Source organism: Manis javanica, chromosome 11 (assembly GCF_040802235.1).
Source record: "Manis javanica isolate MJ-LG chromosome 11, MJ_LKY, whole genome shotgun sequence".
In the NCBI taxonomy this organism is placed as follows: domain Eukaryota; kingdom Metazoa; phylum Chordata; class Mammalia; order Pholidota; family Manidae; genus Manis; species Manis javanica.
The window spans coordinates 80367813-80394612 of record NC_133166.1 but is presented as its reverse complement, the minus strand read 5'-3'; the positions used below and the strand labels follow the sequence as shown (position 1 = coordinate 80394612).

At 40.7% G+C, this 26800-nt stretch overlaps 1 protein-coding gene across 13 annotated transcripts in view; it reads right to left on the bottom strand.

Annotated features, from left to right (window-relative positions):
• RGS7 (regulator of G protein signaling 7) overlaps positions 1-26800 on the bottom strand; it is a 425240-nt gene that overhangs the window by 22494 nt on the left and 375946 nt on the right. For 12 of the 13 annotated variants that reach the window (XM_073216756.1, XM_073216753.1, XM_073216746.1 and 9 more), the window contains 6 exons: positions 15825-15899; positions 8601-8699; positions 7373-7434; positions 6278-6388; positions 4796-4921; positions 171-357 (listed from right to left, as the gene is read on the bottom strand). In XM_073216756.1, the coding sequence (XP_073072857.1) occupies positions 171-357; positions 4796-4921; positions 6278-6388; positions 7373-7434; positions 8601-8699; positions 15825-15899 (660 nt within the window). The remainder of the gene's footprint in view (positions 1-170; positions 358-4795; positions 4922-6277; positions 6389-7372; positions 7435-8600; positions 8700-15824; positions 15900-26800) is intronic. The other variant, XM_073216755.1, reaches the window with a different exon arrangement.

Genomic DNA, 26800 nt, shown 5'->3' with positions numbered 1-26800 from the left:
TTTTAACTGCCTCTGTTTTCTTTTAGATCAATAAGAGTTATTTTACATAAAGTTACCTAAATGGAAAATACTAGGCATAGCCTCCAATTGCATGAAAATAAAAGTATCTCAACTGTTAACCTCTCAGGAGCACATGTGTGACATGAAGTGAAGCTCACCCAGGTACCGACCTGAGCATCCTCAAATGTATATCGTCCAGGCTCCTTCACATTCTGCGTGGTTTTGTCGTAGCTCTTAGAATCCAAGTTAATGGCACTGGGGGCTCCTGGAGCCAGAAATTCCTGCCATATTTCCTGAACTCGGGAGGGGACTTCTCTAATAGGCCTTTTCTTCAGGTCCTCCACGGCCAGCCAGAATCTGTGCAAAGCATGACACCATGCATTTACTCCAATGCCTCAGAATATGCAAGGTCTTATAATATCAACTGAGCATACACTTGGCAGTGCTGCACGGTAATGAACTTACTTTCCCCGAGGACTTCCAGCATCAGGCTTCGATGCATGATTTTCATTAGCTGTAGTCAAAGATATACAAATTTTTGGAGGGACATACTGGAAAGAATCTCTTTTAAGTCTTTGCTGGTAAGGGCAGAGCAGCTGGATTCCTAATTCAGTGCAACCTTAATGTTTCCTGAAACAAATGCTGAAGTGCCATCCATGAGGAAGGGAATCAGGGTAAGTGTCAGGGGCATGGAGGGGCAGAAGGCAGGGCCGTGGATCACATTCTTTGGATCTCTTGTTCATTTGAGCAAGGAGGGTCAGTATGTGGAGGATTTTCTGCTCTACCTGGAAGGGAGTTTCAGAGAAGCTTTATAGGAATTAAAAGAGGCCTGGACACAAGATCAGAAAAGGCCTGGCTGAGAAATCAGGACAAGTAACTAATTTTAGGCTTTTTAATTCAGAGAGTTATGGAATGACAGAAGCAGTGAGCTTTCACATGCAATTGTCTGAAAGGCTTAAATTGGCAAAAGCATCATAGCAATCCAGAAACTCCAGAAAAAACAAGTCTATACTGACTTACTTCTAGATATAGAAATGCATTTTCTATACTTGTATGTAGAATGCATATACTGAAAGGAAAGAACATTTGGTTGATGAAAACAAATAGCAAAGTCTAATGGTAAGGGGCTACATTGTATTGAGTTTCATTTCTTCAAATTTTGCTCTATGTTGTATCTTCTTGATTAGACCTAGAAATAATGTTGAAAAAATGAATATGTATACCATGTAATTTGTTTAAAACAACCTGAAACAGGAACTAGGAGGTCTATGTTATCCCCAGGAAGGACCAGTATGGGGATGCAATCATGAAATGGAGAAGATAATCACAGAGAGAAAGGTTCTTACAGGTTACCAACCTGAGAGAGGTACAGGTGGGAAGCAGCACCTTCATGACTAGTAAGTTTTGACTTGGGCATTAAAGAAAGGTCCGAAATAAGTAATAAAGCAGTTGTGCTAGAATTAGGGTATCAAATTTTACTCAGTCTAGTGATTTTCCAGCTTCCCGACCTTTGCCTGTAGCTGCATGTAACAGTAGATGACCCAATTTGAACAATGCCTTAAACATGAAACTACCATTCTTGCTTTCAGAAGGCAAGGCTCAGGAGCATTTCCTCCTGATATTTCAACAATTGGATAGGAATGCCACATGCAGTGTGAGGGAGCATGAGTGTTGTAATTCAGACTCCTTCAAGTTCCTTCCAGCGTGCTTTGAACACATCAATCAAAACAATGTCTCTGTCCTCAAAGAATTAGTAGAGGAGAACGATACACCATTCAAATGGCCATCACACAAGGAAACACATGGAAGTCTCAAGGGACTAGACAGTCCGGGAATGCAGAGCAGGAAAGAGCCCTTCCACTGGGCCAGCACTGGGTTGGAAAAGGGAGTTCTAGGAAAGCCGTTACACTTGCAGTGCAGTGGCATCTTAAATGGACTTGGATGGATAATAAAATATCAGAGGGTTGAGGAGGGAATAACAATGCCCACATTGATACACAAGAGCAGGCAGTGTTCTAAGTGACTTAAATACATTAACTCATATTGTGTGTGCTATTGTTTCACCCATTTTGGAGAAGAGGACATTGAAGACAGGAAGGTAAGACCCACAAGGTTGCTCACTCTGAGTTTCACCGCAGGGGTAACTGCATAATCTGCAGCAGGCTCCATGCTCACACTCACTCCCTCAGATGCCCCCCTCGGAGCATCTTTGCCTTTCTTATCCATAGCATTACTGTGACAGTTGTAGAGGGATGACTTAGCAGAACAGAAAGGGCACTGGTGAAAATCCCACCCCCCTTATTGTATGGTAGCTGGAATATGAGGAAGGTCTTAATGTCTTTAAGCCTTCATGTCTTCAGTAAAATGGGATGAAAATGCCCATCTCATTGGATTTCCATTAGATTAAAAGAGAGAAATTATGTAAAGAGAGCTTCTGAGCTGCCTGGCCTACTTTTGGGTGCTCAAAAGTAAAACTCCTACTAATACATTTACTTAGTACTTGCGTTCCACAATGGGCTTTACTCGGAAAGGGAATACACAAAAGCACACCAATGGGAAGCAGGGGCTGTACTGAGGAATAAGCACTTACTAATAAGCGGTATTCTTGACTTTTTCCCCCCATTTTAATATGTGAAGAAAACAGTCCTCTGAGTGCCACACCTCTGTAAACAGCAGGTGCTTAGATGAGATGCACTGAGCCTTACTTGAGTGTCATTAGCCATGGTGGCTACCTGGGTCACTTGTGTCCTTCAGTCTGTGACACCAGATGCCCAGGTAGAGGCAGTGGGGCTCAGATTTGGGGAGCAGTGGACAGGAGCTTGTACTGGTTTATAGGAATCCTAGGATGCTGACTGAAAGTGATCTGACTTGGACAGGACGCTTACTCTCTCCCAGACACAATTTGCTTATCTGTGAAATGGGTCAAGAATATTTTCATTTCACTTCTGTTATGATGGTTAGATGTGTGATAATCATAAATAGTGAATACAAATACAGCATGGCATATTTATAAAATAAGTGGATATAAAATTATGGCATATAGCAGGTGCCCAAGAATTATATCTTACACCTTTCTGTTTATCTATCCATCTATCTATCTATCTATCTATCTATCTATCTATCTATCTATCTATCTATCGATCTATCTACCTATCATCTATCCTTTGTAGGGAAACATATAATAGGCACATGTTAGATAATAAAGGAAAAAATATATGTATATAAAATATGTGAATTTCTTATATACAAATAGCAGGGAAACTAGTGTGGCAAAGAATTATTGAGATAAAAAACAGGTGAAAGCTTGAACTAAGGAATCAGCAGAGATTCAGTTCATTCACGAGACAGTCTGCACATGCTATTTCCTCTCCCCAAAGATTCTCTCCTCTTCCTTTTTTGCCCAGTTATTTCCTTGTCCTCCAGGTCTCAGCCTGGAAGCCATCTCCCGTAGGACGCTTCTGCTGATCTCGAACTCTGTGTTAATTACCCCTCTGCACTTATCCCATTTGAATACCATCATTTTGTGCTGTGATCTGTTTGTTTTCTGTATCTACCAGTAGGCTGTAATTTGAATGAGATTAGGAACCATTTTGATTTGTTTAGGTGATACTGGTGAGGCTCCTTACTTTTTTATTTCTTCATTGTAATACTCATGATGTCAGCTTTTTGTTTAGACTTAGGGAACAAGAGCACATACCACCTCCTCCACCACGAAAAGGCTGAAAATACCCTCTATCTCTGCTTTATTTTTAGGCATTCTTACACTCAGTAATTGATGACGTTACCTCAATATAGAAAAACATTATTTAGCAGGCCCAGTAAAAATCCATGACAGGAACACGTAATTAAATTCCTACAGGTTCTGTCTGTGGTCACCTTGCCTGACCCATGGGACGTCTGTCAAAGTTCTGCATATTTCTGGATGGTTTGGTATTGGTATCTCTTAAATCCCCTGAGAAGGATATGACAATGCCTGGCTCTGCTTGGCTCCAGTGAAAATAAATGAACGCTGAGACCTTTCTGTAAATGAATTTCACAGGACTGCATAAGTCATGAGTAAGTAAATTAGGGTATCATGTTTCAAAAGAACAATGAATGAAAGAGCTCATGGAAAACCAGTTTTATGTAGTGGAAAGTTATCACTCACTTTAATGATCTTAAACCAGAGCCATTAGAACCTATTCCAAGGTCTCAGATTTTAAAATTCGATTTCCAGGTGCCTGTTAAGTTAGAAAAATCTCAAAAATGTGTAAGGGTGATGTTTATAACAGATGGGCAGGGTGTGCGCCACTCTTAGACTAATGGCAGAAGGTGGTGTTGCTCTCCACTGCCCTGAAGCTGTATTCAAATGCACAAAGTACAGGAGCTATCCTCTTAGTTTTGTTTCAAGTTATTTGATATAGCACCCGATCTCTTTTTCTAGATCTTACTGAAAAAAACGATATGCAAAGAAGACCAATATTGATAAATAGGTACTAACTGGACTGCATAAATATTATCGAACATTCTCTTCTTTGCCAAACATCCGTCTAAATATTACACTTCCTATGGAGTCCATTTCAAATGCATCAAACTTACACAGTTCAAAGACTGAGACAATTAAAAATAAATTGAATTGAAAATGTTGGACAGGCTGTAACTTGGTTACACTTTCCTCCATGAGGAGGAGAAGTCCAGTGGGGTCATAGCTCTGACATGGCGGTGGGGGAAGAACGATCCGTCCAAGTGCAGAGTGAGCAGGCACATCACAGGTACTCTCTGGCTTATGGTGTAATGTCCAGACAACACATCTTACCTTAAGTTTTCTGAGCTGAATTCTGACTCTAGAAATTTAAGGAACTGTTCTCTCCCAACTGGATCTTTCAGTGCTTCATCCATGCCAAAACCCCATCGCTTTACCCTCTGCTGGCTTGGTTCTTTGCTGGGAAGATAAAACAAAGCCAAATACATTTCTTTCACTCTTCCACCACTGCATCTCACCTCCAAGTACAAGGCTTGACATTCCCATCTTTAACACAGCTTTCAGAAAAACGTTCTCTGATTGATGGCTCTGCCTGAAATTATAGTGGGGTATGAGCTCAGCATTAATGACAAAGCCTATGCTTATTGAACAGTAGGTACTTCGTGCTCTAGGTGGATTCTCTCTTTTAGACTTTTTCAGTAACCTTATGAGCTGGGCACCATAATTCTCAGGTCATAGGTGAAGAATTCAAGGCACAAGGAGGGTTATAACTTGCCAATACCAGGCAGGTAAGAAGGGCAGTATTCCAGGCATTCTCAGTTTCCTTGCCCATTACACAATTCAGTCTCATGGTGGTATGGTGTGCTGGGGGAGAATGCTCGGGGAACCACGAGGCCCAAGTCCTGCTGTTGATTAAATGTGTGACCAAATCATGGCAGAGTCACAGCATTTTGGAGTTCCAGCTTTCTCAACTATAAAATCTAAAACTTACGGATGAAGAGTGCTGTAGTTGTAGGCACGTTTAAGAACCACTGGATGGAAGTAGAAGCCAAAGAAGTCCTTCAATGCACTCTAGAGAGTTGCTACAGAATACTAACCCCTCTCACCACAAAGTGATAGGCAATGATCTTTTTATGACTCTGTCAAGACTGATGATACATTGGTGGGAGAGTGATTGGTTTATTAAATGCAAAGTACCCAGGCACATCACACATAGTCTCTGACTTGTGGTGTATGATTCAAACAACACATTTTACCTTAAGTTTTCTGAGCTGAATTCTGACTAGAAATTTAAGGAACTGTTAAATTTAAGGAAAGAAATTAAGGAGTCTTATATTGTGCTTTGGCTTCCTTAAGAAGTTAGTCCCTTATCTGTTTCTTTTAGAGTGTTTCTTTTAAATTCATTTTGTTTTAAAATTGAATTTATAAAGGCATACTTATATTGGGCTTAAAAGTATGAATTTAGCATTCATTTAACTTGAATACATGAGCCTTTGTGGTTACCCGGATTTTCAAGGAAGCTAAAAACAATGAGCTAAATTTCAAGAACTGAAGATCCCTCTCTGATTAATCTATCCTGAAAACACTTGCACCTCCAACTTTGTGCCAGTCCTTTTGGAAATGCAAATCTTTATACAAATGCAAACATCTAAGATTCAAAAACCATTACCCTGAACAAGGACTATACATCATGAGCTAATTAGACACAGCATAAATTTCCTTTTAAAGTAAAATTACCCATATTACTATTAACCAGCTATGTGAGTGTTTTTATTTCACCCAGACAGTGAAAGGATAAGAGAAAATGTCACTTACCTTGCTTCAAGTTCCCAGAAAGCAGTATCATCAGACAGCCATGGATTAGAAGGGTCAGGTGGCACAAGAAATGGGTCATATTCTAAATACTGTTCCGTGTAACTTAGCAGACTAAAGAGAAAAAACATTTCATCTTCCTTAGTTTTCTGGCTGAGGTTATATCTAGCCCCAAATAAAGGACACAGTATAAAAATGTCTGGCCAAGGAACCCTTGCTAACTTATAGAATGAAATCCACTGGCAGTTTTCATGTTTCAATAACTCACATGCATCAAGACAGTGTACTTCTTGGGAGACAAATGTGGCTACCCTATGCCTAAGCCATGTGAATCAATATCCTTCCGTTAAAATGAAGCAAAACGGAAGAGGTCAGTGCATAAGAAGCCATGCTAATGGTCAGTTCCTGTCCTTGGGCAACCAGCCCACCCACAGCTGAACTGGTTTTAGGCAACTTGGAGAAGGAGTGAAAAGGGAACTTTTATCAAAAGTATTTACAGGAATTGAGTACAAGGAGACTCAGCTGCAATTAAAAAAAAATTGGTGTTAAAAAGAAAGGGAGAGAGGAAAGAAAATAAGTTGAGAAGGTAGGAGTTGGCAGTGCCCTCCAGTGAAGAACACGAATGCCATTAGTACCAGATTTAAACATAGAAAAGAAACATAGCCAAAATCTGTGTTAATTCAAATTCTGACATCATGTAGTAACTGAGTGGTATGAATGTTAAGATGAATTTACAGAGAAGCTCTAAGTCACCAAAAGTGTAACTTGATAAATTGAAAGCTTTGTCTTTCCCAGCAGGAGTGAAAAAATTCAGCTCCTTGGAATTATCTTCTGTGTCATATTATGGCTGCACAAGGACTGGATCTCTAGAGATTTAGAACAATGATGATGATCATTCTGACTTTTAAACTACAAGAGTTCTTTCAAAGTTTTCTATGTGCAAAAACAAAAACAAAGTAAGAAGAAAAAAACAAAGTAACATTTCTTACCAGGTTCCAGTTATTTATCTCTGTTCCTGTCTCATCAGTTCTCTTACCATTTTGAACACATCTGTCATATGAAATTTTAAAATTTATATAGATACCATGAAATACTTACCTGTCAGCAACTTTTGACATTTTTAATCGATGTCTATCTAACTGTATTTGCCAATATTTTATCTGAAAAGAGAGTTGAAGAAACAGTTACATAAATAGTGAAAGCCTTACAATGTTCAATTCTAAATTCTGGTGGACTGGGCAATTCTAAATAAGAATATTTCTAAGGTAGTAAAATATCGAAGTTTGTAAAAAAAAAATCAAATCTGAAAATTAAAATCTGTTTTGTATGTAAACACAGTATCATTTTAGAACAGCCATGAATTTGAACATTCTGCCTGCTTTCACCAAATGTACTTTTATTTTAAAAGTGTTATAAAACTTCAAACATATATTCATGGTGAATAACCAAACCAGAGTCACATTCTCCCCTTCCCCCAGTATTGAATTCAGAAAACAAATGTATTATTTATTAGCATAATTTTAAAGTAAGCCCTACTTTCTAATATCTCAACAAAGCTCAATGATAATGTGTTTTGAGAATAATTTTATCAACATTTCAGGACAAATGCTCACATGGACATAATCACACATGGAAAACTTTGAAACTCCTTGAATTATTTTTCCTTCATGATGGCTATACATATACTCAAGAAACTCTATGATGCTATTGAGAAACCAAATTACAATAAAATATGAGGGGAAAAGCCATATGACTTGACCAACCAAGAGTCTGACCTATTACTTGGTATCAGTGACACTGGTGTTGGCTTTAAAATATCATTTGGAGCTACAGCTATTGATCAATTGGTGAAAAAAGAGTCAATATATATGAGAACTGCACACCACTGTCGATAAAGGAAAACTTCAAGAGGCTCATAGAGATCAGTATTATAGAGATAAGCACAAACACTGTTTTGTGAAGATCACGTGATTGGAAATGGAAACACATGACTCAGTGTCGCCAACATCTTGTCTTCTCATTTTTTAAGCCAGAGTTCTGGAGTACAAAATAACTCTTGATAATGGAGGCACCAATAAATCACTGTATGTGCTTTAAAATATTGGTTAGAGGGAAACAGATTTGGGGAATTAAAGAGTGAAGAGTTTTGAAAACTATCTCCATACATTTTTCAAAACAAACTGCACATTTTAATTGCAGAGCTACTATATGAAACAGTTAACCATACAAAGAACTTTAAAAAACCCCTGTTATTAACATTCACCGTCTGGTTTTCATAGGTACTACTCAGTAAACCATTAACAGGTCATTTTATAGGCTGACCCACCTGTTGTTGTAACTCATCTTCTGTTGGAGGTTTAGTTTCTGGTGTGGATGTGTGGGTGGGGCTGTGACTTCTAATGTCATTTTGTAAACCATAGACCGACTGTATTAAAATAATAAAGAAATATGTTAGGACAGAATCCATTTATCGTGACAGACTTTCTAAAAGGTAATTTCGTGTTACATATTCCATAAGGTAACTCAAAGCTTCCCTGCCTATCTGATTAAGCTTCTTATCAAAATTCAAAAGGCACTGTTGTTAGAAATATCATATGAATGTAAAATAGAAACATAGCTCTTTGAAAAAATATGTGGTTAGATGATTAACTTTGACAGAATAATTGATGATATGGAAAGAACATGGTAAGTGTGATAACACAATCTGGGGATGGGCTGAGGGCACTAAGCTGGATAATGACAGAAGTATGGGTTTCAAAATAAAATAGAAGTGGATATAGAATAGAATAGAGATTTAATAAGCCAAAAGAAGATACAAATCTGAGTTTCATAAAGGAAAGGAATAGAGTACTGAAGAGAGACAGGATTAAGAATTCTGTTGCTGATTTGGCCTCCGGTGGTGTGATCAGAGACACCCCAGAGTGCTCCAACTTTCCTATCTCAACAGTGGGCTATTTATCCCATAATACTGGATTTGCCTTTGGGTGCCATTTGCAAACATCAGTCACCCTAGAGGTTTCACATATCTTTGGAACTTGGATGCCCCAGTGCTTCTTATTATTTTGTTATTTTGTCAAAAAGGTCCAACCTACTATATAGGAACACTCTTCGTTGAGAAAGACCCATTGCTTTGTTAATATAAATAAAGATCTGGAGACTTCAAAGGACAAAAAAAAAAACACCCCCATCTGAGGGTGATACAGCTCACATGTCAACTCATTGCAGAGGCCAAACACTTTTTCTTAAATATCAAAATATTATTACTTAAAAATAGATAATTTAATGTGAGCTATGGAGTGCTTTTTCTTTGTTCATGAGGATGAAGGGTAAGGACATAATAAAACTGCATAAGCCCCACAAAATTACAGTTACCAGTAGGTTTCGAGAGAAACTTGGACTCAGAAGAGGGAGATTCAGAGGTCTATCCCAAACTTACCTGTCTTTCTAACTTCAAATGTGTTTTGTTCCTGACCGGTCTTCATGTGGACCCTACCCTTCATGCTAACCTCTTGGCTCTATACTTTGACCCTTTGGACTTGATTTTATCCCTTGTGTTTCCCCATTATTTTGCTCTTAGTCCCTTTTTAACTGATTTGGACTGGATTTAACCCCAATGAGTCACTCAACTCAGGCTGTCTTTGTAGGTCCCTCAATCTCCCCCCGTGCCTTCACCCAACCTTTTGGAACTCAGCTCCTGTCACTGGGCATCATTTCAACCCAAGGAGTGGCATACATGCTGTGAATTAGTTGTTAACATGACTGAACTGAATGGCTTGGACTTTCTCTTTTTTTTCTGTCTTTCATTCAGCATTTATTGAACACTGGCTCTATGCTGGATATAATGCTAAGCATTAGGTATTAGAGAGAAATAAAAATAGATATGCTTCCTCCTTCATTGGAACTCACAGTCTAATGGAGGGGGAAGATGTTACACACAAAAAAATCCCACAAATAGGGTCTGGAGTACAAGGAGACTTGATTTCCACTGAAGAAACAGAAAAGGCCTACATGAACTGCTATGAGTTGTATCTGAACTTGATTAAATAAAACAACCTTTTGAACTCTGAAAAAATAGTTGAGGTTGATTTTTTAAAAATCAGACAAGTGAAAGATCACAATTAATCCATGATCATACTTGCTAATGTCTGCTATTTTCTCAGTTTATCTCATTCATTTTTGATAAAGAATAAAAAAGACTCTAAGGTTTGAACTTTTCATTCTTGTTTACCTTGGTTTAATTACTTAAAGTTCTTCAATAAGAACCTATAATGCATGCAAAAATGTCTGTGAGACAAGATAGCTGACCGTTTTAATGCTGAGTTTGGGGTTAAAGTTTAAAATTAGCTTAAAAGATTGCTAGAAAAATGGTGCCATAGAAATAAAATGATCCATAAGTTAACATGTATCTCTCCATTTCTGATTGTTTCAATAGGCATGCATTTCATGCAAGCTTCACGAAGTTCCCTGTAAGACCCAAACCACTGGTAGGTGCTCCAGCAGCCTGGCTGGTGACTCTGAGGTTACTGTGGAGTTTCCATTTTTTGTCTTATGCAAGTAAACATCAGGAGCTCTCTTTTTCATCAGTCAGGGTGCCATTCATTTTCTGGGGACCAGTGATAACTTTTAGCTGTGATCCTCAGCTCCAGTGGCAATCATCATCAATAATGCAGTTTTATAATACAGGGCTTATTTTTTGGACAAGGGAGGTGATAAAATTGATCCTATTTTGACAGACAAGTTATGAGGGTCATTTGCAATATAAAAGGCATTGCATTTTTTTAGAAAAAGGAAATGTATTCAAATATTGGCCCAGGGAAGGTGAACTGAGCTAACAACAGCCTGGATAGAGGACAATACAGACATTCAAATAGACAACTGTCCAAATGTCTTCATGTTTCCTGCTGGGAGAAAAATCCAATTAACTGGAATCCATTTTGAGTTGTAACAGCAAAGCTTATTACTAAATGGAGATGCATGGCTTGATTAACATTCCCTTTTATTCCTTTATATATGAAAGAAGTAACACCTTTCATAGAAAGCACCATCAAATAGGTACTGGGTAGGTTATTCATTAAATGAAGATCTGACTTTCTATATAAGTCTGCTCATATGTGATTTCACTTCATATTTTCGAAGAGACCAAAAGAAAATTCTCTCCTACTTTTTCTGGCAGAGGGAGGGGTTTTTTAAGTGTAAACTCGGAAGTGTGGGAAGCTTTAATGCCTTTCTACGTGGGGCACAATCACTCAGATTTTTCTAACTAGGGATGGTGGAGGACTAATTTTCTTCCTTCTGGATTGCTCAACTCATCTAGAGAATGGACTGTGGCCAGATCTGGTGCCATGTGGAGGAAGTCATTGCTTGGAGCAGAGCAAAGAGATGAGAGATGAGAGAGGGAGAGAGAGAGAGAGAGAGATCTCTGACATAGTGAGGGCAACCTCTGCTTGCCTATCCCCAGGGTCTAGACTACTCCTCTGTTCTATCTATTTTGAGCAGAGTTTCTGTTGCCTGCAACTTTATTGTACTTCTTACGAAAATACTTCTGTGTTACTCAAAGATATGAGTAGCTTATTCTGTTACATAGCACTTCTTAAATTTTAAATTTCTACATTTTGCATAAGGAAGTGAGGAATGCTAATCTTTTTATATACAAATAACTCTAACCACTGCATTAATGGCAGGGAAACCATACATTTAATCATGAATTTTCAAACTGTTCTTCTAGGTTGTGCACATTAGCTGTTAACTAAAATATTAAGTGCCATAACGTCCAAATGAAGGTGACAAAGGAAAGAAGGATAATGTGATAGGGAACAGTTTGCTGGTGTTTGAAATACAGACTCTGAAGCTACAGGAAGTCATCCAAAGTGTGGGCTCACACACACACACACACACACACACCCTTTTGTCATTTCTTCCTAAGGACTTGTGCCGCTCTTAGGGCAGCCTGGCTGTTGTGATACAGAAGGATCATCCTGGAGGGTTAATTTTATGTGTCAACTTGGCTGGGCCACATGCTCAGATACCTGATCAAACACTACTCAGGGTGTTTCTTTGATGACATATAAATATATATAAAATATATACATATTATATATATATACACATGCACACACACCTCCTGTTCATTCTGTTCCTCTGGGGAACTCTGACTAATACACAACCTGACCTATTTGAGTTAAAGTTTTAGAAACTGACTGAAGAAAATTTTGCCTAGATTAGCCTGATTTCTTTCTGGCTTCTGCTGCATTATCATTCCTTCGGACACTTGAGGGAATACATTTTACCTATGTCTTTGTATTTTGGTAGAGACAGATTTAAAAATTGACTAATCCCAAATACTTAAAAATACCTCAGATAAAATCAGAAAAAAATCAGATACACACCTAAGCCTTCTCTTCATGTTTGAAAAACATGTTTTCAATCCAACAATTAAATATGACACTCCAAACCCTGATATTCTTTAGGTTCATATGCTAATTATTGCTTTAAGGATTTAGTGGGTCCATTATTCTTGTTACGACACATAATCACAAGAAAAAATATGATTACAGCTGAACTGCAAGGAAGGCACAGCATCTCTGTTTGCTAAGGGCAGTATCTGCTTTCAGAGATGGAGTAAGTCCAGGGGTTCCACATCCTCCCCAGCAGCATACGACAGAGGCAACCACACAGCTAATAGAAGGGGGAAGGATACATCCCAATTAACAGGGGAAGGCAGGGAAGTTTCCAGAAGGCTGGCCTCTGCTGTCTGTCTAGGGCCTGCAACCCCCTAGAACTGCCTGCTCCACAGGGACAGACTGAAACCCTGAGGATGGTGGGAAACTTTGCGGCTTGTTGTCAAGTTGTTCATTAATAAAATGGTGTGGCAATCAGGAATCACAAACCATTTAAATGCCTTTGACAACATGTTCTGGGATGCACTGTATTCCTAAAATATTCCTATGTTAAAGCCCTCATCCCCATGGTGACTGTATTTGGAGGTGGGATCTGTAAGGAGATAAAAAAGGTATGTGAGGTCATAGGATAGGACCCTCAACCCATGGAGCTGGTGTCTTTGCATAAGAAGAAGGAGAGACACCAGCACTCTGTCTCCCGGCTATGGAGGACACAGCCAGAAGGTGGCTGCCTACATGCCAGGAAGAGAGCTAGCATCAGGAACCAAACTTGATCTTGGACTTCTAGTCTCCAGAACTTTGAAAAAATAAATTGCCATTGTTAAGCTCCCCAGACACCCACTGTTTTGTCACAGTAGCCCAAGATGCCTGCTCCACTGACCACTGACTACCTGAGGCCAGTACATGTGTAGCATACAGTAGAGCCTTGTTAAACCTGATTGAATGAGTCATTCCAGTTCTTAACCAAATATGAGCTAAAGTAGCAGCAGTCATCATTCTAGAGGACAGACTAGTGTGAAGCTTAGAGTGCTATAGCCTTCTATGTAAAATAACAGCGTTTGTGGAGATTCTAGCAAATTCAACACTTCTGACCATGCAAAGCTATTATAAAAGGTGAGAAAATCAGTATTCGCTAATTGCTGGAAACAAGGGCATGCATTCCCCCTGCTGTAGCCTTCTTCAGAATTCTTGTTCTTCTCTGATAGTTCTGTGTTAGCTAGCCCTGTGGTGAGGCCCTGGAGCTCTCTGGTTATTGATTCACAGGCAAGCAAACTGCAACCTAGACAAATAGAATTGGATGACCCTGGGTCTTTAGGGAGCAGCATTATTAACTAACGCATTTCAAGCCTTCAAAAGAAATAATGCCGTGTGAAGCGCTGGTAAGATATCAATATGGTGTGTAGTGTGAAAAAGAGAGTGTACATGATTACTTATTATATTTAAGTTCTATTTCCTTAATCCAGGCACTTTCTCTTTGGAATCAGAGCATTTATCAGCTGGTGTCTATTGGGGAAACCTGACACAAAGTAAGGCATTATGAAGAGGAACCTCAAAATTCAGAAGCTAGCAACAGGCAGTTTAATGCACTGTTTGAAGAGCTCACTGCATTTTGAACCTTGTCCCACAGAGCCCATTCCAACACTCAGGAGGTGCTGTGGGCAGAGGACAACAGGCAGGGGCAGAGCCTGCCACCAGGGATAGCGTGCCCACAGGGTTGCTTTGCTTCTCTCAGAGCTCCTGGGGGCCAAAGCTTTTAAGCACCATGTCTGAATGGATCATGGCACTTTTCCTTGGCTTCTTTACCCTCATATCAAGCGAAACTGCCTTAAAAGAAAGAAAAGGCACTGGGCCATATTGGGACCTTTGAATGTGATATGTTTCTAGGGATGGAAGAAAAAGACAATAAGAAATAAGACTACAGAAAAAAAAAAGATTGTTGCCTACAGGAGTGACACATACCCTGGAAAATGCTATGGCTACATAGGGGAAGAGCCACAGAAAAGAAGGACTTGACCTTTGTGGGATGTTTTAATGCAGTGGCACCAACCTTAGGCTGTATCCGCAGAGTGGCTGTAGGAGGCCAGCAATTCTTAGGCACATGAAGTGTTTTTAGGGGATGAAGAAAAATGCTCTCTGTGTATATGTGTTACTTTAAAAAATATGTAGGTACTATTGCTATGTGGTATCCAAGGATTATTTAAAATGTCACTGAATTCTGGATAGCTTTTTGATTGTTAGGTATTCTCTCCTGTAACAGACACTGAACAGGTAACCACTGTCTCAGGGTTGTGTCACTAACCTGTATGGTTTAACATCTTTACGATGTCCCTTTCCCCCTAGACTTGCCTCTAAAAATGTCCTTCTGTCAGTAGTATCACTTTGTTTAAATAATCTCCACTTATACTTCCTTATCCCCTGAGCTCAGAAGGAGATGCCTTTCTCTGCTGCTGATTCTCCTCCCTCAAGGACACAGAGGATTCTCAGCACCTTTGTTCCCTGTTGTCAAAGCCAGCTGGTCAAGGCCACCTGCGTGCCTGCTCCAGGACCAAGATGGGGCCACTTCTTCAGGATAGATGGACTGGCAGAAACCAGGGCTTGAGCGCCCAGGTTTTCTTCTAGCCAAACAACAAGGAAGAGCAGGGAAGATGCAAGAAGATAGTCCACGGAGTATAATGATGAAGCAAAACTGAAGGAACAAAACAGCAGCAGACTCACAGACTCCAAGAAGGGACTAGCGGTTCCCAAAGGGGAGGGGTCAGGGAGGACAGGTGGGGAGGGAGGGAGAAAGGTGTTGAGGGGTATTATGATTGGCACACATGGTTTGGGGGTTCACAGGGAAGACAGTGTAGCACAGAGAAGGCAAGTAGTGACTCTGTGGCATCTTACTACACTGACAGACAGTGACTGCAATGGGGTAAGGAGGGGACTTGATAATATGGGTGAATGTAGTAACCACATTGTTTTTCTTGTGAAACCTTCATAAGAGTGTATATTGATGATACCTTAATAAAAAAAAGAATTATCTAATCAAAAAAAAAAAAGAAAGAAAAAGAAGAAGAAGAAGATGGTCCATGAAATGGGAGCCATGCTTTTATGAGTCGGTCCTCTAAACAGTGCAACATACTACCAAGCACAGCAAAGGTCAATTTTACCTTCCGTGTTTTGTGTGGGTTTCTCATTCTGGATGACTTCTTAATGTCCACTTCAGTGGTATTTACACATCCAGGCTGGAAACGGAAAAACAGAGAGACAAAGGAATTTTGGGGTGTGAAGTTTTTGATCAGTGCCTTAATGACTTGCACTCCAGAACCTGAACAAATATCATTGGCAGATCTTCCTAAAGGGCCACAGCCATGTCTGCTAGCAGCAGCCGTAATCAACACATTACACTCTGTTACTCCTCACATTTAAAGGCCTTCAGATATCATTCTTGAATCACTCCCAGAGATGCAGGAAAAAGAAGTGCATGGTCATGAAAATGGGTGTTGATATTAATAGTCACTAACACGACAGACTTAGAGCAGGGGTGTCCAGAGACCCCATGGGCACCTGAACACAGCCTTGCTCAGAGAGCTCCCTCTCCACATGGGGTGGCACTGGTATTAGACGGTTGGACAACTACAATCTATCAGTTGAGCTACCTCAAATCCCAGAGTGAATTTTTAAAAATGATTCATGTAATTTGGTGACTGGGAACATTTGTTTTCCATAGACAGAATGTGCAAAGGATGTTGTGGTTAAAATGAAGAAGAAGGAGGAAGAAACTGGTAATCAATATACCATGCTTATCCCCAGAAATTTCTCACTTTTCTTTTCCCTTCCCTTCAGGCAGGTGAACCTCTTTCAAACAGGGGGTGGGGCTGGAGGAAAAGTGTAGGCAGCCTACTCCTGGTTCTCTGATAAACTCAGGAGTGTCATTTTGCTGGATTTATTGTTCTGTTGCCCAGAAACAGAGAGCCATAAAGCTCCTTTTATATTTCGAGGAGGATTGGGGAGGAGGGAGAAAGGGGAGCAAAAGAGAGAATATGAATCAGGGAACAGAAGAGAGGAGATCTGGAAACACAGAGCATCTTACATCTAGAAAGGTCCTTAGGAAGCACTTACCCTTTAGAAGTGACAGGGAGTAAGAGTTACAATGGATTGTGTTTACTTTACTTTCAAGTTCTGGTACAGGACATAAGAGCTCTGGTGCTAGTCAAAAGCATTACATGGTATGGCTCTGCTCAATTTCTCTATTTTTTCCCCACAGATTGCAAGATCATTAAAACATCAGATATTCTTGAGTGTACTCCAGAAAACGGTCAATGTGTAAAAGACTCCTGTGGACTTGGGATGGTGTTGGGGGAAAGGCAGAAAAGCAGTGCTGGCATGAGTCAAGAAATAAGCTTCTCCACAACCACAGGCAAGCAAAGGTTCACTGTCTGTAATGTGATGACTCAACGCTTCCCTTAAAGAATTTAACTCTTGACAGTACCTCCATTGAGACAAAACTCCACCATCCTATTGTAAGGGATAAAGAAGTAAGTGAAGATGGCATTTCTCTTGATTTTTTTCTACATAGATTACATGTGAAATATATATTCTACATTCACAGACCAGACACACAGACACAAACAGCACTGAAAAAAAATTGGTTTGCATATCTCTTTAGGAACAGAAATAGCTGCGTTGGCATTGCTGTCTGCCTGGCTCTGTAGGAGGAAGGACACCCACCCTCATGGGTGTATTTACTAACTTACACTGAATTCCTTTACTCTCTCCTGGCATCAGATTTATCAATATCTGATATTCTGATTTAATTTTTCTGTGGTTGGTCAACACATCAATCTTTTTTAAAAGACTCCCAGTGATTTTAATATGCAGCCAGGATTCACAGCCACTGACCCAGGTGTGAGAAAGATAATGTTTTGGGAATAGACAAGCAATGTGTTTTCACTTCCTACTCACTTTCCATTTCCTTGCAGCCTTCCACCCCTAAGCCTGAGTCCTTCAGGGAAGGACGCACTGAACTTCTCCAAGCTCTTATCACTATATCCAAGCCAAACTGGGCAAGACAGATAGAGGTTTTCTCCCCAATGTTCAGGGGCGGGAGAAATGAAGACACGGTGAAGAGGAGGTATGAAGTGTACCTATATGCTATGTCCACAGTTCATGTGACACACACGATGATCTGAAGAAAAAGAGGAATAAAGGGAAGATGCAGAGCTTCACGGGTGACCCTCGGGAGGAAACACCAAGGGGAGTGGAGGGAGTGAGAGAAATCCCCAGACGAGGGTGAGGGCTGGTGAATGTGGGTGTGGGATAGTCTCATTCACTTAGATGATGCCCCATATGTACTCGTGTCTAACAGGAATCTCACAGTCGGACAGGAGCTGGCAAGACAGGTGAGCCTGAGACAGTACTTCCCAAGGCTGGCATGCAGCAGGGCATCTGGAGTTTCTTGCAGGCCCCAGTAGTAAAGGGCACAGAGGTGCTGAGCAGATTAGCAGGCAGATGGGAGCCTGAGGTTGGGGCAAAGGTCGCAGTGTGCAGGGTTTTTTTTGCTGCAAGCGAACCCCTGGAATGCAAACACCTGCAATGAGTGCCTGAGGATGAGGCTGCACCCTGGGCCAGCAGCCCTGGGGCAGACCCTGCCAGCCTGTTCAAGGCAGCCATCAGCAAGGCGCTGGAAGAAGCCCTTATCTGCCTCTGCAAGAGTTCCCACAGAACAAAACCTTTACGCCCCAAACTTCTAACCAGAAGCAATCCTGCAGAGCAGCAGGGAAAGGTGGAAGAAACCATAGTGTGATCATTTATCCTCAACTCACTGAGTTATCTAGCTGGCTATTTAAATGATTGCATCGTGCAGAGCATACACATTGAAAACTATCTTTCAAATGGGCTATTGAGGCGAATAGAGGAGTTACAGAACATACAGAAAATGCATTTTCTTTACACATCTGAGGAATCTGAACTAACTGAACTTGAATGCACCTTCCATAATGAGCTGAAATTCTAAATCAATCTCACTTCATATCAGGTGGGGTCATTGACAATCAGCTCCACCAAAGACACGAACTGGAAAGAATTTTCTCCCTGCTCTCATAGGGCTGTATCTGACTGCAGTTTCAAAAAGAATTAAAATTTTCATCCTCAAAGTTAAGATTATTGACTTTTAAATTGAATGATCATCTAAAATTCTATTTGAACTATTAACACCATTAATCAGCAAATTAATAAAAAGGCATTGATCTTGAAAGTAAACATTTTTAGAGACTGAACCCTGAGAATGTTCCACAACTCTACTCCCATCCCAGGCAAATAAAATCTGCCAGTTCAAAGTTTGTTGATAATGGCTAAATGCTTAAAATAATAGACTGGATCTGGATAGCATGTCTCAGTGGCCCTCTGGCTTCCTTCCCTTCCTAAAGAGCCTTTTGGGACAGCTAACGGTTGAACAGATCTCTGATTCCTAATTTAAACAGGAGATCCTTGAAGATTAAAAAAGCTTAGATGCCCAAAGGTATACTTATATTTCTGAATAATTAAGGTCATGAAATAGTTTTTGTAACCTATGAAATCACTGCTTTCAGAAACCAGGCACTGTGGTAAGTGAAAGATGGCAATATATATTTTAATATTTTTATTTATCCAAGAAATATTTATTTGTGCATCCAATGGTCAGATCTCGGATAACTGGTGAGATACAGAAATGAAGGCATGATCCATACGTCAGTCATCTACTATGATAACGATGACAGATGTGTGAATCATCACAACGTGAGGCCACAGGGCTGAACAGAAATTGGTACACATACAAATGGATAATTCTCACACCCATTCTTATGAACATTCTGTTGGTTCTCAGCAACATGGCAGATAAACACGTTTTGGAAATTTAAAGCAATTTTGATCCCAATAAGACCAGGTGTTATCGGTTATTTTAAAAAGTTATTGTTTGGAAGCAAATATAATATGCACTACTAGCTGGCATCAGATCCACATAAAATGTTATGTGTAAATTGGTTTTCTGCAGTACTAAACCTATCTTCCCAATAAGATATAACATTACCATTATCAAGTAGGCACTCAATAAAAATATTCAACTATGTACTATTTGCCAGCTCAAACATTACACATAGTATTATGGGATTTAAGGAATAATAAAGTGGTATTTATATTGTCCTAGAAAAGAATCATGAGTTATTTCTAGTGATTCAGAAGTGACTTTACTTTCAACAGAACCAAGGTGTGTGGTAACATTACTGTAATGCTATTTATTAATTAATTAGGGTGTCATTGATTTACAGTCTGATGAAGGTTTCAGATGAGCAACATTGTGGTTTCAACATTCACCCGTATTGTCGGGTCCTGCCCAACACCCCATTGCGGGTGCTGTCTGGCAGCGTGGTGGGATGCTATAGAGTCACTACTTGTCTTCTCCGTGCTGCTGCCTTCCCCGTGGCTTACCTATACTGTGTGTGCTAATTATGGTGCCCCTTAGTCCCCTTCTCCCTCCCGCCCCTCATGCCCTCCCTTCTTGGCCTCTGTGAGTCTGCTGCTGCATTAACATCCTTTTTTTAAAAAAGAAAAATGAGATGTGGTAGAAAAATTAAATGGCAGTGAGTAATTTATAAAATTGCAAATGAACATTACAGAGGCGTCACTTCTAAAACCAACCATGTTCCTTAGCATTAAAATTCTGCCCCAAGAAGTAACTTTTACCCTGAAATTTAAAATACCTTCAATATTAAGGACTCCAGGGGCAAAAATCTGCCACACACTTCTCTTGGGCAGATGTGGGTCACTTATGAAAGTGCTGTGCCAACTCCCCCGGATTGGGTGCTCATGTCCTTTGTACTGTGGGCTCCCTCACTGGGTTTTCACAGATCTGGTAACATTCTCATGGACATTCAGGGAGCACTGCTTGGGCCTGAGTCTCCTTCATATATTAAAGCCAAAAGAGACTTGGTATCTCTCCACACAGACCTACATGCTTTACAATGAGCCGCACTTGTATGCTCTCATGTAAGAGCTGGGAAAGGCTGAGAGTCCAACATGTTGATGTAAACCTGTCTAGTTTCATAATCAGAAAAAGCACTTAAATTTTTTAAAGGAAAAATCTAAGCAATTTCACAGGAGTGACAAAACACCTCAAGTAATGAAAGTGTAGCAATTTATTTTCTTCTTAAATTGTTATTCTTTCCTGATATATAAGGTTTCCTAGGCACTTTAAAGTGTTGAAGTTTATCTCTTTTCCAGGAGAATGAAAATCTACTGTGGTCAATTGATTTACTTAATTTTGTGTTTCCTATTAAAAAAGGCTAATGAACTGGAGGCCGCTAAGTTACCTGAAATTCTGTCATCAGCCCCTAACTCGCCTTGTTTACTAATATTTACCTTTTAGAAATCATGTCCCAATCATGTTTCTAGGATCCTGTAAAGCAGGGTCTAGAAACATGTTCACACAACACCCACAGGGACAAAAACACAAGGAGAGAGGGAGCCTCAGAGGAGGGAGATGCCAGGGCCCTGGTGGGCAGCAATGGGCATCCCTGAAGCAGAAGAAAATGTTAAATCAGGAGATAGGGCCTCAGCCGGGATGGGTCCCAGCAGCTCTGCCTTGACTGGCCCTCACACACAGAAAGGGGCCAGGCCTGGCACTGTGCTGTCACCCAGGTCAGGTGCAGGGCCAGATAGGCCTAGAGTGTCAGAGCTGCTGGCTGGGATCAGCCTTTCCCTCCTGCCCCGTGTGCCTGTACTGGTGACATCACTTCCTCCGTCAGAGCAGGTAGGGAGAGCAGTGCTCTAGAACCTGGCTGGCCTCCCCTCCCGACCTAATGACCTGCCCAATAGGGCACCTGTTGCCCTTAGCGACGGAACGCTGCAGGGTTCTGAGCAGTCCCCTCTGCCTACAGACACGGGCACTCAGAGGCAGAGCTGTGGAGCCCCCACAGCCATGGAGGGCCTGCTGCCTGCTGCCGGTCTCATGTGCCAGCTGATCCTGGAGCGCCTGTGGGGGGCTCTCCTGGTGATCGCTGAGAGCTGGGGATGCCTAACAGGACTCCTTGGAGGTTGCGTGCAGATGCTCCTTCAAGTCCCCTGGGGAACCCTGGCAGATTGTGTACAGAAGCTTCTCATAGCAAGGAGAGCATGGAATTCATGATGCACCAAGGCTCAGGGCAGAAGCTGTTCTGCCCCCCAAGAAGTACCTGGAAACCGTGGTGACACTGCAGAACGAATGACTCCAACTAATGACACTGGCAGGCCACCTGCAGGGGAGCCAGTCCTCCCACCCTACAAAGCCTGAGCTTGGCAGCGGTGACCACACACCTGATGCTGTCCCTTCAGATCACTCTGGGCCTTCTGGAAAAAGGGATGGGGGAGCCAGTCTCCTACACTTCCCAAGGCCACTGATGAGAAACAGACCCTCAGGGCATCACAGAAGGATGGAGAACAACTTGGGAAGAAAATGCTGGACGATCGGAAAGGAAACACTGCTTTTCCAGAAAGGGCAGAAGTCCTTGCCCAGGACATTGCAAGATGAGGCAGAAGCTGAAGGGAAAGGAGGAGGAGAAGGAAGGACTATTGCAGTCAAACGCACGTGTGGAGCAGGACCTGAAAGAGGGAATCAGCCAACTACTGTCAGTGGCTGAGACCCTGCTCAACACCGTCCCCGCACTCACACCCCTGAGACATCTCCTGGATGGTGGGAGCCTGGAAGTCAAGCAAAAGCAGGAAGTGGGAAATTGCAAACACCCTGTCCCCGGGTCAGAAGTGGCACTGAGGCTGACAGGCACAATGCTGACTCCCCTGTGTCCCCTCAAAGTCCTGAGAGAGCCAGATCATTGAGGGAACTAAAGCAAGTGAATGAAGAGCTGAGAAAACTGCCGCCCTTCAGGCAGAGAAAACATCTCTGAGGCGTGAAATCTTACAGGTGGAAAGTCAACTACTTCAGCTGAAGCTCCAGAATCTGCTTGAACTACACCAAGAATGTACCATGCAACTTGAGAGCCAAATTGTTAAGGAGGAAAAGAGGTGTGTAGAAATTGAGGAGAAATTGATTAACTTGTGCAGAAACTGGAACTCCAAGTTTCAGATGCTCCAGCTGCACAAGAAAATAGCCGAAGACATTGGCAGAGAATTGGAGAGAACAAGATCCTTCTACCAAAGGGAGTTCCTCTTGCACGAGAAAAGGGCTCAGAAAAGCTGGGAGGCAGCCATGCAGACACTAAGAGAAGGCTACCCCATCAGACAAATGCTGACTGATGCCCAGGCCCACCTGCAGCCTTTCCCAAGTGGCCTTTCTGCTCCTGTTGCTCCACCTGCAGCCCACAGAGGCCACAAGCTGTCTTGGGATCCCCTGAATCCTCAGGCGCCCCCAGGAAGGAGGAGGGTGTCACCATGAGGGCCCAGGGGGCCGGGGCGACCTGCAGGTGTGACTTAGCTCACAGCAGCTGGGGCCTGACCACTCATGGCACAGCTCTGCAGGTGTTTGTTTCTTTAAGCTAATTTTGATTTCTCTCTTTTAGTTTTAGCTACTGTATTTAACTGATACTACAATTTCCTTATCCAAGTAAGCATAGCATTATAATTTTAAGAGTATTTTTCAAATAAAGTTTCATTTAATAAAACAAAAACCCTTAGAGAAAAAAAATACTATTTATTAAAAAGTAGCATATGATGCCTTGGAATCCATTCCTGAAGGAGCAAAAGGAGCATGTTATTATGAAATATTACCACCATCGTGTTCATGCAAGTGTTTTAATAAATTTGAAAAGAGAAGCTGGGATCCTTGGTTTTATTATTGATATTTTATTGAAAAGAACCTAAATACCGCTTAGTTCCTCTCATATCATAATGCACTTCTATTAGTTGTAGCAGAAAGCACACTTATGTTCAGAATAACCTGGGAAAACTTCATTGAATAAGAACACTACAAGACAATAATGGACAAGACCTCACTTTAAATTCAGTTGTTGATCTGTAACTGGGCAAAACAATGTCAAAAATGACAAATAAATGGAGATTTAAGAATGAGGTGGCAGATAAGCACTGATAATAAGAGGTGCATATTTCTGGAAATGTTTTAAAAAGACATGATTCCAGGAAAATTAAGATCTTGTATAGATGTAATTATTGGTTTATATACAATTAAGTAATTGAAAGATTTGTCCTTTCCTAACACAGTGCAAGCTTTTAAAGTTTAATTTGTAATGTATTGTACCTCAATTAAAACGATTATTTAGCCTTACATAAAGAGACTATAGATTTGAAGGTGTTCAGTCTCTCAACATTTTTTATAAAGACCCAATTCGAGCTTTTCTTTCTGTTCTTGGGCTCTTGCCAACTGCTTTAACCCTGGGTGCTTCTGGCCCTTCTGACCCATGCACTTACTGAATTCTACAAACTGAAGGAGGTAGGCTGAGGCAATTGCCCTGGAATTCCAGCCATCCACCCTCCTCTGCAATTTATTCTTCTTATTTCTATTCAATTTTATTTGCTGGCTGCAGATTCTTGATTATGTAACCCTGCTTCAAGGTACGCTAGGAGCGAACTCTGAATGTCAAGAGGCAGAAATATCCCATGACAGCTTGGAGCTACGTGAAGTGGTTAGGTCAAGTAGAAACTGTCAGCCCTGGGAAGAACTTTGGTTTACTTATAACTATAATTGGAACTCATTGGAGAGTTTTAACTAGGGTAGTGACTTAGTATGATTTATATTTTAAAAATCTCACTATGCCCTTCACAAAAATTAACTCAAAATGGATCATAGACCTAAATGTTAAATGCTCAACTATAAAAGTCCTACAATATAACATAGAAAACCTAGGTGGCTTTGGGTTGGTGATTACTGTTCAGTGTAACACCAAAGGCACAATCTATGACAAAGATCACTGTGAAGTTGTATTTTATTAAAATTAAAATCTGAAATAATCAATCATCCCATGTTTTCTTCCATCTGCTACCTCTATAGCTTTTCTTCTTCCTTCCTAATTACAACCCTTTAGTAGAATTCGTGCCTCATATCGAAAATTACCGAGTATCATAATTCTTCCAAGTGGTAAAGATACCTCAAGACAAATGCTGGGCATAGAAGCCACAGGGTATAAATCTGCAAAGAAGTAAAAAGCAAACCTTTTCAAACAATATTGCTTCTCTCTCATTTACCAACTTTACATTTCCCTGTATGGCCCTGGAAGATGACTGGTTAGCCAGAGACGGGTAAGATTCCTCAAGGGAGGAACAACCTAAGACAGGCACAGTCGCAGGGGGGCCATCAGGTGAGAAATTGGGGATCAACAGAGGTGAGGCTTAGAACCTCACCCCCCTGTTTTGAGAGAAATCTTCTGCATCCATGGATGTTTTATTGCCCTTGTCTAGCTTGGATTAACACATAGTCTACAGGCACACACCTGATCATCTACATTTGCTCTCTTACAACACTAAACTATGTTTTCTACCTTTATCTTGCATCTACCTACCACTTCAGCATTTTATTAAAAATAATAACAATAATAATAATAAAGGGAGAAATGTGGGATCCACATATAAATCAAGTACAAAAATCAAACAAATATTCATATTTGACCTGATTGTTTACAGCTCATAATGCGTGATCAAAACTGAAAGTTCCTGTGATGACTGCCCTTGTACAGTTCACCATGTAAGAATTTATTCACTATGTAAGAACTTGTTCACCATGTAAGAACTTGTTCGTTATGCTTCAGAAGGTTGGAGACTGTTGAGAATTAGGCTTGGGGTTGATTAATGATTGTGCATTGAGTCCCCTATACAGAATTTTATTGTTGTTAACAACCATTTGATCAATAAATATGAGAGATGCCCTCTCAAAAAAAAATACCAAAACATCAGTCAATAATTGCTAGGTAAAGACAGATTGAAACATAAAAAAAAAATTAAATTAAATTAAAATCTGCTCGACTCAGAGACTCCAAGAATGAACTAGTGTTTACCAAAAGGGAGAGGTGTGGGAGGGAGGGCGGGGAGGGACGGAGAAGGGGATTGAGGGGTATTATATTTAGTACACATGGTGTGGGGGATCCCGGGGAGAAAAGTGTAGCACAGAGAAGGGACATAGTGGATCTCTGGCATCTTGCTGCACTGCTGGACAGTGACTGCATTGGGGTATGGGTGGGGGCTTGATAATATGGGTAAATGTAGTAACCACATTGTTTTTTCATGTGAAACATTCATAAGAGTGTATATCAATCATACCTTAATAAAAAATTTAGAAAAAACTAAAAATCATGTAATTTCAGACTATGGAATGTTAATAAAGTATACAAGAAAATTAAAACTAAAAATATAAAATAAAATCTGCTCTGTGAAAGACACTGTCAAGAGAGTAGGAAGACAAGCCATAGACTGGAAAAAAAGTCTGCAAATGATACACCTGATAAAGACACAAAGAACGCATAAAACTCAGTAATAAGAAAATAAACAATCCAATCTAAAAAAATGGGTGCAAGATCTGAACAGATACCTCACTGAAGAAGATAAACAGATGGCAAATAAGTATGAGGAAAGATGTTCTACATAATATGTTATTAGAGAATTGCAAACTAAAAACACAAAATACCACTACACGCCTATTAGAACAGCTAAAATTTGGAAAATGGCAACCCCAGATGCTGGAGAGCATGTGGAGCAGCAGGAACCGCATTCATCATTGATGGGAAAGCAAAGTGGGACAGTTTTTTAAGCTTTACTGAGGCATCCACTTCAGAGATGGCCATCTCGAATAAACACACAGCTACCTAAAGAGCCAGACCTCCGCTGTGACTGAGGCTCCTGTTTTAGAGGACTTGGTTGATTTCAGTAATGGACCATTTGAGCTGCGTGTGTGTGTGTGTGTGTGTTTCTTTCCCTTCCTTTGCTTTAAATTCCAATTCTTAGGTTTAAATTCACCAATATACAGTGAGCCTCCAAAGTCCAGGCCTCCACCTTCAACCCTAATGAAAGCAGAACTCCAGACCCAGGTATGAGCTCTGTCTGTCTCTACCTGCGAACTTGCTGTGTGCCCCCAGGTGCGCTGTGTCATTTCCAGCAAAGTTTCCTGATGGTTGTTGTTGAGGGTGTCTTGTAATCAGAATAAGAACTACAAGGACCAATCCAGCCACATATT